Raw genomic sequence first — 10,809 nt, 5'->3', positions numbered from 1 at the left:
AGTCAGATTCAGCCACAAGATGTTTCATCTTGTCATACGAGGTTAAAGAAGCATAGACTTCATCAACTGTGAGAGATTCGCGGTTATACAAAATCGTATCTCTAAAGGTTATATAAGATAGGGGCAATAAACAAAGTAGAATTAACCCTAAATTTTATTTATCATATTAAACCTCCATGGCCACTAGGTTTGAAAGAATTTCTTTAAACATAATTAAGTGTTTGTGCACAGACACACCTTCCTTCAAACGATGAGCACAAAAACGCTACTTCATATGCAACTTGCTAGTTAGGGTTTTCGACATGCATAGCTACTGCAGCTTTGCTCATAATGCAGTGACGGTCTTCTCATTCATCACATCCTGTAGAATTTCATTCAAAAAATACAGATGTAATTTTGTTAAAGCCTTTTGATATTTACGCTTATTCTCTTCCTCCGTCAATGTCGAAGGCATTTTATCTATTCCTAGCAGGTCATCCTCCAAATCCATTTGCGCAATAACTGCCTACATCTTTATCTACCACAATGTGAATCTGGTGTTGCAATCCAACAGCAAAATATCATACTTCAATGTCGTCATTACAGTAATTGAGAAAAGCAACCCAAAAAGCTCTTGATACCAGTTTGTAGAAACTAAGCAATAAGAAAAAGAAAAAGAAAACACACAGATTTTACGTGGAAAACCCTTTCGGGAAAAACCAAGGGCGGAAGAGAAGAAAATTCGCTAATTTCGAATTCGAATGATATAAGAAGAGTTTAGACTACATCTATTTAAAGGTTGAAAAATAGTATTCTAATCAATGTAAAATAAAAGAAGTATAATTCTATATGGATTTCACTTTTATTTTATTTTACCACTGTATTTTATTTTAATAAGAATTTGAGTCACTCAACTCTAACAATTAGTAATTGCCTAGCTTGTAATTAACTTGATAAACACATTTATCAATTTGACTATCCTTTAGGTTCGATTATTAGACTACTTCATGTTCTATTATAATATGTTTATTACAATTAAACCTATCACACTTGTAGACATTGCATGTCACTTTTATATATCTATTTTGTATTGCCCAATGCACGCACAACGAGGTAATCACATTTTTAGATAAAAAAATACTAAAACTGCAAACACCCAACTGTAACGTTGAATCATTTTAAAATCGTACAATAACTCTAAATACATAAATGTACCCTATTACTAGGTTTTTCAATCACCAGCACTCCACTAATTAGATGTAGAATGTATGCTCAAGCAACATACACAATCTCTTGCTTTTTTGCATTTTAAGGAATATTTTAGAAATTAGCAACCAATCACATGTCTACAATTTAGAACATTTCTTTTACATTTGAACTAAATCTATTGACCAAAACTAGAAAAATTTTTTTCCCCAAATCCTTTAAAGCTTTTGTCTCAACACACTTAATCTATGCTCAAGATAGATGAAACTCAATTTCTAGAAAAAGAATTTTAACTCAACTCCTTTCTTTACCCTTTCTCTGCTAAAATTGACATTTTTTTTACTAAAAACTTAAGTTGAACTTGCAACATTGAATCAATTAAACGAATAAAAACTATTAAGAAAGATGAAAATTTAAAATGAAATGAATAGTTGAAGAGGTGATTTTCTCATAGGTTGAGAGGGAAAAAAAGAAGTGTAAAAGACAGAAAGAATAAATATTTAGGCAAGCAACAAAGGAAAATAGGATAAAGGTTAATGATAAATTCTACTAGAATTTTTATTATAGGCTGGCTTAATTGTGATGTTTAAAGGAAAAGTTTGGGGCAAATTTACTTTGAGTATGTTTTTTTTCTTTTAAAGTGATATTTAATAATTATTTTATATTATTAAACAGTCAATATATCAAATTAATTGGAAGGATTAAATTGAAAATAGATAGTCTAATTGATTAACCAACAATTCGATTTTAGAAACACTAACATTTTGACCTTGAAGAGAGAAATTGGCTCATCAAGACCAATTTACATATCTCATCAGTCATTTCCCATTTTCCCGAGAGAATATTTTTTTATTGAATAATGATGACGACAATATCACTTATAATATCTGCAATACGTATGAAATTAATTTAACAAAACCTATAGATTATAAACATGATATGTAATGTGGTGATTACTTATCTCATTTCTTAATCATGTAAATACAATTCGATCCCCCTCATAAAAATAGAGCATATTTGTAGCCAATTGTTTATCTTTTTGAATTTCACCATTAATGAAAATATTAATTACCGTTACCAACAATTTCTACCTAATTACAAAAAAAGAAAAAAACAAATGAATCATATTTTAAATTTATTACTTTAAATATGTTTACATAAAAATTATTATAAATTACAAATTAATATTAGATCATTATATAAATGAATTTCATCGTGCAATCCTATATCATAAACTACTCTATAGAAACATTTTCAACAATCACTTCAAAATGCAAAATAATCAAACTTACAATTAAAAAAAAGTTTAATGTTGAATTTGACTCGCGAATTATGTTTGGTTTTTTATTTTAATACCTAAATTTTTGTCTCAAAATTTTTTTTAATATTATTACAAAAGAAAGAAGATAGATTAATTAACAAAATAATAATTTAAATATCAATTAAGGAAAAAAAAAGTTAAATACCAAAGTGAGAAAACAAACATAATTCAATGATAAATTGAAAATTAAACCTTAAAAAAATAGGATTATAAAATGTAATAATTTAGCAATTAATCAAAAACACTTATTAGATTAAAAATAATTTAACATTTGTATATTATTGGGATAAAAGATACTAAATAACACTATAAATAAAAATTAATAAAATAATTAATTTAATTTAATATTTAACTAACTTAAAAAAAATATATTCAGCTCAAATACTTTCTCAATTAAAAAATCATTATAAATTTTAATTAATATAATATTTTAATATCTTAACAAAAATACATTTAAATAACACTATACTGAACAATATTAATTTAATTAAATAAATTAATTATATAAAAATTAAATATATTTAATATTTTTTTTAAATAATAAAATTTTTAAATTAATTAAATAAATTATTAAAAATTTTATTATAGATGTCACTCAATTTGTTACTATGATATTAAAATTAATTAATTTGTTACCATGATATTAAAATTAATTAATTTAGTTTCTTCTAAAATTTAAACTTTTATTTTATGTTTCCAAATTAAATAAATTAAAATAATATCTTTAATAATTGTCTACAAAACTTAAATTTCTTTTTGTTATATGAACTTGAATACTCCATGCTAAGCTAAAAGTAAATAAAAATTCTTATAATTAATCAAATTAATTAATTTTATCTTCCAATGTCAAATAAAACCCAGAAATCTTTTTATAACACTTATCATCTAAATTAAACTGATAATCCGAACAGGAGATGTCACATTTGGACATTAATTTCACATACTTTTATAAATAATCTTGAAAACTTCATTTTAACTTTGTTAGTCTTTTTAAGTAATTTGAACAGTATCTACACTTTCTTTAAAATTTGGTTAATTTAGTAAAAAGAGGATAAAACAAAATTTAATAAAAAGAGGATAAAACAAAACACTTGTATCGATACTTACTGTTCCAAATATCTGTACAACTCCCCTGACACTGTTTATTTTTGTTTCTACTCTCCGAAATACTTGTACCGATAAAAGTTCACCTTGTATCAGTACAAGGGTATAAGGGGACCCAAAATCAAACCTGAAACACCTCACAAACAAGTCAAATTCAATTCTAGTTGAATCCAAGCTTATACCAATCATTTTAAAACATAAAATACCTCGTATTATCATCATAACAATAATAATAATAATAATAATTAACACTATCTGAATACAAACATTAAACACAATTACGATACATGGAAAATACACGAGCACTATATGACTACATAAGTTTTTAGGTCTAGGAATGTGCAATTAATCAGTTCAGTTCAACTTAATTCCAAACCAAATGAAAAACAATCGATAACCAACTGAAAATGATTTTATAATTGAAATAACCCAACCAACTCGGCTCTTCATTCAGTTTTTACAACATGCTTCAAATTAAAATGCTGCTGGAAATACTGGAAATCTTTTATTTAAAAAAAGAAAAAAAAGCTACAAAATCTAAACCCGATCAAATCGAAGAAATCGCTAAACAAACTAACGAATTTCAAGTGGCGATATAGCAGCTTATCGAGTGACGGTAATGCAATTTTACATGACCATTCCTCCATCAATGGTGAACACCTGCAAGACAACATGCCCATTCTATCAGCTATAAGTCAGAACAGGGGAACATAGGCAGACAACGGAATCATGGATACTTGCGAGTTGTGGCATAGCACAAGCTCATCAGGGCCACATAAAAATTTTATACACGAAGTTAAGATAATGATAAACTAGATTTATAACCTGTCCAGTGATGTAATTAGACGCAGGGTTTATGGCCAAAAATTCGACCAGTCCTGCAACTTCTTCTGGTTGACCATACCTTCCTGTATCCATAACAAATATAGTTAACCAGTGCTGCAAATATTACTAAGCATTACTACTCGATACATCCAATTGAGTCTGTGGAAACTAGGATATTGCATAATAATATGAGTAGAAGACTCAAAATCAACAAAGATACAATGTTCTTGGTACATTGCATGATTAGCAGCAGTAAAAACTATCAGGCATTTCAAACAACAGCTAGCAAATATTTGGTGACTTGTTAGGGCATGGAAAGCTAAAGATTTAAGAAACACTAACAGATGGAAATAATGAAATTCAATTTTACATAATCATCCAAAGCTACTTGGACTTGGGCGTGAGTATCAGACACAGATATGTTCAGAAAAATAATTCCCCAAGATTTTCATGCATTTAGAGTCCTTTGAGGATCATATTCCCCCACCATGTTTGGATATTACATCGTAAACGAGTACTTAAAGAAAAATTTTCTTACCTAAGGGAATTGTTTCCAAGATTCTCTTCTCGAGGTCTTCCCCAAGCTTGGCTGTCATATCAGATGCAATAAATCCTGGGGCAACAGCATTGACCTGAGAAAATTTTCATATAACATTATTAGAATAGCATATCCCTGCATTAGCAGCATAAACCTTACTCCCTCAGCCCCATATCAGAACAGTGCCCTTATTGCTCCTTTTCCACATTTGTCATAACACAAAAAATCACAGAATATGCAAGCCATTGGCTTTCATCTTTCTTCACCTTATCCCATATTGCAATTTCTATTTTCCCCGCCTTAAGAGAAAGGGATTCACTAAGAGGAGAAGTTGAGCATATTATATCTCGAAAATCATGTGCAACATAACTCCAAAACTCACAACCCTGGATCATTCTTACTAAGTAATGGGAGTGAAATAAGTCCAGAAAACTTACATTAATGTTTCTGCTGGCATATTCCCTTGCAACAGTCTTTGTCAAACCAATAACACCTGCTTTAGCAGCACTGTAGTTAGCTTGCCCGATGTTGCCAACCAGACCAACAACTGATGCTATATTAATTATCTTTCCCTGAAATTAGAACATATATTGATACATAGTATATATTCTAAAACAATATCATTGAAAAATGCTTGGAAAACGCTTCATTTTCAAAAGATGAAGTATTCAATGAGAAAGATAAAACCTAAAGCTATGACATGTTAGAATACTTATGCTTAAGTTTTGGCCTGGAGATCAATCAGCTTATTTTGATGCATGGAGCTCAATTCCAAACAAATTGACGAAGCAAGCAGACTACCTGTGACCTTCAAATGAGAAAAGCCAATTACCTTTTTCTTCTTCATCATGATTTTGGCTGCTGCCTGCAAAGAGAATAGTAACTCAGTGCCACTAAACAACTCAAGCATCTACCAGAATACTTGGTCAGATATCTAGCATTCAAACCTGTGTACAAAGAAACACTCCTGTAAGATTCAGATCAATAACCTCCTGCCATTGTGATTTCTTCATTCTCATCAACAGAGTATCCCGAGTGATTCCTGAAACCATGATCACTCACCAGATTAAGGGACTAGATTGGAATTATTGAATAACTAATGAGAAAAGAAATGATTTTCAATAACCTGCATTGTTTATCAATATATCAACAGTTCCCCATGTATCAACAGCCTGCACATATAAAGTCATGAAACATGCATCTACTATTAAATATCAAAATATGAAAAGGGAACATTCACTCACAGTCTTTATCATTCCTTCTACATCAGCTTCTTTTGAAACATCTCCACCAAAAGTAACAGCCTGACCACCATACGACTCAATCTACAAAACAATCCAACAAACTATTAACATTAGTCATTTCAAACATGCATTATAATGTAATAACTGCGTAAAGACCATTACAGATAACCAAAATATAGAAAATAAATAAAAAATATATATATCAAGGTGCTCGCTAGGAGGTTTTAAAGGAAGACTTTAAGTAAGGATTAAAGATGACAAAAGGTCTTTCACCAAAAAAAAAAAAGATGACAAAAGGTCAAGTAAAAAACTCCAGTTAATATATCTGGAAGAAGGTCATGTCTTCTATTCAAGTGTTATATAAGTTTCTTCCAAGGTATATTGTTCACCTCTTTTGAGACTTCTTCAGCCTCCTTTGATGATCTGGCATAATTCACTAGGACCTGCAATAGACCATCAACAACCACCATATTCAAAACAAATAATAGTAAATAGAAAAAAAATATTTATTTAGTTTAAACAATTGTTCTTAAATTACTTGAAGGGCACTTGATATGCAATTATTCTCAGCAAAGAAGCATGAAAGCCTTCAGGACACTATATAGTGTATAATGGGCCACCATTTAGAGTTTGAAAAAGATTTAACATATAACTTAACTTTAGATTAAGGTAATCATAAGCAGTATACTCGGAATAATTGATGAGATGATAACCAGTTCCATTTTCAAGAGATAGAAAACTACATGCAAACCTGATGCAAATCGAAGTTTAATTATTATTAATATTATTTATAAATTTTAAACATTATATGACGAAGATATCTCCCAGTTGTAGTTTCAGTCAAGACTTCAGCAGCTGCAAGTTACATTCTTCCTATGGCTTTACAATAAAATTTAAGGTGATAAGGGCAGTAAGATCCTGAAAAAGGACAATCACTAACCTTGCAACCTGCTTTACCTAAAGCCAACGCAACTGCTTTACCGATGCCTCTAGAAGCTCCAGTAACTATGGCTACGGGAGCTTCTACGTTTTGAGCTGCTTCAATGCTGGCTTGTTCAACAGTGGCAACCTGAGCTTTTACACCTGGAAAAGAAGCCAAAAACTAAAAAAAACTCAAAATCCAAAATTAATAGAAAATTTATCTCTCGTAAATCATCAATGATCTCTCAGATTATTAAAAAATGTAGCCTATTATCAGTTAAAACAACAAAATTCCACAAGCTCCAATAATAAATTTGATGATGATTCGGTATCCTTAAACTAAATTAAATAGAATTATATCTCTCATAAATCATCAATTATCTCTCGGATTACTAACAAATGCAGCTTATTATCAGTTATTGAAGTAGTTAAACAACAAAAGTCCACAAGCTCCAAAGATAAACTTGACTACAGTTCAGTATCCTTAATTAGCAAACATGCTTTCCAAAAAAAGAAAAGCAAACATGCTGAGCTTTCTGCGAAATTAGCATAAAATATTCCATAAAGATGAAAAAGGAGGGTGCTTAAAAGCCAAAGAAACAAAAAACAAATACCGGGGGACGCAAATGATCGTTTCGATTGGCACTGGAGACCGATGCAGGGCCGAGCCTGAACCGATCCGAATCCGGCGGAAATCGGAGACCATTGCCGAATCTGAACAAATTTTCGGTCAGTAGGATCAGCAAGCCTCGCGGCGGGTTTTAGAGCGACGACATTGGATCCGGTAACAGCAGCCATCGTAATCGGAGCTCTGAGGAATCTGCGAACAGCGAGGATAGAATAAGAACGGGAAGCGAAGAGGGAAGCCAGAAAATTAAGCCTTTATATAAAGCCGAAAGGGGAACAAAATAAAGGTTTAAATGGCGTTTGAATTTTGTTTTAGCTTTGCTTTGGGAAGTCCGGAGAGTGTTAAAGAGTGGGCGAAACTAACGAAGTGGGTGAGGACTGTTGTTATTTAATCCCAAAGATTGGTTGAATTCGATTATTATTACAGTAATGGGTCTTGGTTTAGCCGATATTTACAATGAAAACCAATGCCTCTAAATGGCCGATGGTAAAGCGGTAATATCCTCTAGGTGGCAATGCAGTAAAACAGTCTTTTGGGCACCTTATTGTAAATCGGATCAGTAATCCGTGGAAATTTAGATTTAAGTAGTTCAACTGCAACAAGACGATGGAATTAGGGAAAAAAAAAACTTACGGTGTTCTTTTATTGAAAAAATAACAACATTTAGTTTTTTTTATATCCATTAGAAATTTTATACACGCGTATTTGTCATGTGCTACAGATCAAAACCCATGACAAATGCATAAAGAGCGTTTCAAGGAGGTCAATCGATTAAACGTGACTTATTTGATCCACTTGAACTAATTTAGAAGATGTGATGTCTTAGAATATTTGATTTTGTAATATCAAGGGATTGTGTAAATCCCTTAAAAATCTCAATTGTAGATAGGCTCTAATCTTGATCGTCAATGTAACTCGATTTATACTGTTGGATTTTGGAGCAGCTCAACTATAAATAGAAGTCTTTCCTTTTATTTGTAATCACTCAGTTGTAATCTTCAAAGTAATAGAGATACTTTAAGAGCATTTACTCAAATACCTGGTATGCTTTTGCTTGTGACTTTTTTGTTCTTTCGTTGATCTTTTATTTTTGAATTGCTTCCACTTTATTTTTGGTGCCTTCGAGAAATTCTATCCATAATTCTCATTTTGCAAGAGCTACACTTTAGGTGGATTTGAACCTAAGAAATCGTCTAAGGCTACATAGACTGTGAGACTAAAGTTCTAGCCCCGTGACAGTTGGTATCCGAGCTAAGGTTAGAAGGTATCGATCGAGATGACGAAAGGAGTAGATGGTCAGATTGAGCCAATGGAGATTTGTGAGAGTGTAACACCCCGAACCCGAAACCGACACCGGAGTCGAACACGAGGTGTTAACTGACTTTAACCCCTTATAAAATTTATTTTCCAGACACTGCCCAATCTGTGTACTAGTCGTTTTAAAATCATATCTTGAGTTTTGTAACTCGAAAATCAGTTTTGTAATTTTTCCCAGAAACTAGACTCATGTGTCCATCTATGTATTTTTTCTAGAATTTTTGGTCGGGCCAATTAGTACAGTTTATTAGTCAAAGTCTCCCATGTTGTAGGGGTCGACTACACTGACCTTTGCCCATTACGACTTGAATATCTCCCTGCACGGGGCTTCAATACTGATGCCGTTTGTTTCTATGAAAACTAGACTCAGAGAGGAATCTATACATATATGGTACGACCCCTAATTATCTCTGGTTAATTTATAATGAATTTCCAAAGTCGGAGCAGGGAATCCAGAAACCGTTCTGGCCCTGTCCCACAAAAATCTGATTATCTCTTAATATACTGCCCATATGATCTTTTCGTTACTTCCTCATGAAAACAGACTCATCGAGCTTCGATTACATAATTTATTCATCAATTAATTCCACTCCTACTATTTTTAGTGATTTTTCAATCTCATGACACTGCTGCTGCCAGCATCTGTTACGAAAGTAACTAGGTCCATTTCATGCCTACCCTTGATCCAACTCAATCGAACATTCGTGCCATTTTCGCATGGCTTAAAGTTTACATGCCAAAGTTCAAACACAACGTAATAGCTTATACATGCCAAAATGTTCTTCTAAGCCAACTAAGAAGAAAGTACCAAAACTTGCTATCCGGTGTGATGACTTCGATGACGACCTGACCCCGCAAAAAATAGATGAGTCCAAGCAACCTATAATGGGTGACAAGGAAACACCGAGTGAGTTTATAACTCAGTAAGTCATAAGCAATGTACTACCATCTATCAATAACATTATCACAAGAGGAAACAAAATGGAACGAGACAATTTACTCCATCCATACCGTAGTTCCTCCCACCTATCGATTCAATTTCATATCAATTCATGCATTCACATTCCATATACTCATCAATAGAACATTGAAGCATTTTCATAAATCAATTTATTTTCGTTACAATCAAACGACTAAACGGCCTTTCACCCATCCTACGATAAATTTTATGTACGTGACTTCAAGTATATTTGTCACATAGGTTCAAACTTACCGGGCTCAACACCAAGTATAAGCATAGCACCTATTAGCCATGTACTCAGGACACTTACCCGATCCGCTGTCCGCGATCGACTCAATGGTGTTGCACACATAGTGTCCATAATGATTCACGAATGTATATCGAGTCCGCACACTCAGTGCTATATAATCAACTCGCACACTTAGTGCTACGTAATCAAATCGCACACTTAGTGCTACATAGTCAAACTCGCACACTTAGTGCCGCATGGTCAATTCGCACACTTAGTGCATCATGTTCATTTCGCACACTTAGTGCAACATAGTCAAATCGCACACTTAGTGCTGTACAATTTAATCCCGCGCACTTAGCGCCAATCTCATGGTCATAAATGGTTATACCCGCACGTTTAGTGCCGAGATCAACAACTCAGTACATCTTACCTCTTTTCTTTTCATTCAACAATTTCATCATCACATACGTTCATGCATATATATATATATGTATATTTATTCATTCCATTCAGCATCAATACATAAACATTAT

The 10,809-nt window shown here is 32.3% G+C and overlaps 1 protein-coding gene across 1 annotated transcript; it reads right to left on the bottom strand.

The window, feature by feature from the left end:
- Positions 1-4,004: 4,004 nt before the first annotated feature.
- On the bottom strand, positions 4,005-8,150 carry LOC107903899 (3-oxoacyl-[acyl-carrier-protein] reductase 4). Its single transcript, XM_016830098.2, has 11 exons — positions 7,753-8,150; positions 7,158-7,300; positions 6,607-6,660; positions 6,218-6,298; positions 6,100-6,145; positions 5,921-6,015; positions 5,806-5,838; positions 5,411-5,545; positions 4,974-5,067; positions 4,436-4,518; positions 4,005-4,270 (listed from the first exon to the last, which is right to left on the bottom strand). Exons 1-11 carry the CDS (start codon positions 7,934-7,936, stop codon positions 4,238-4,240), a joined length of 981 nt encoding a protein of 326 aa, XP_016685587.1. The 5' UTR covers positions 7,937-8,150; the 3' UTR covers positions 4,005-4,237.
- Positions 8,151-10,809: the final 2,659 nt, after the last annotated feature.

This window comes from Gossypium hirsutum, chromosome D05 (genome assembly GCF_007990345.1).
Source record: "Gossypium hirsutum isolate 1008001.06 chromosome D05, Gossypium_hirsutum_v2.1, whole genome shotgun sequence".
Lineage (NCBI taxonomy): Eukaryota > Viridiplantae > Streptophyta > Magnoliopsida > Malvales > Malvaceae > Gossypium > Gossypium hirsutum.
The sequence above is the reverse complement of the archived record's forward strand: the minus strand, read 5'-3'. Positions and strand labels throughout refer to the sequence as shown.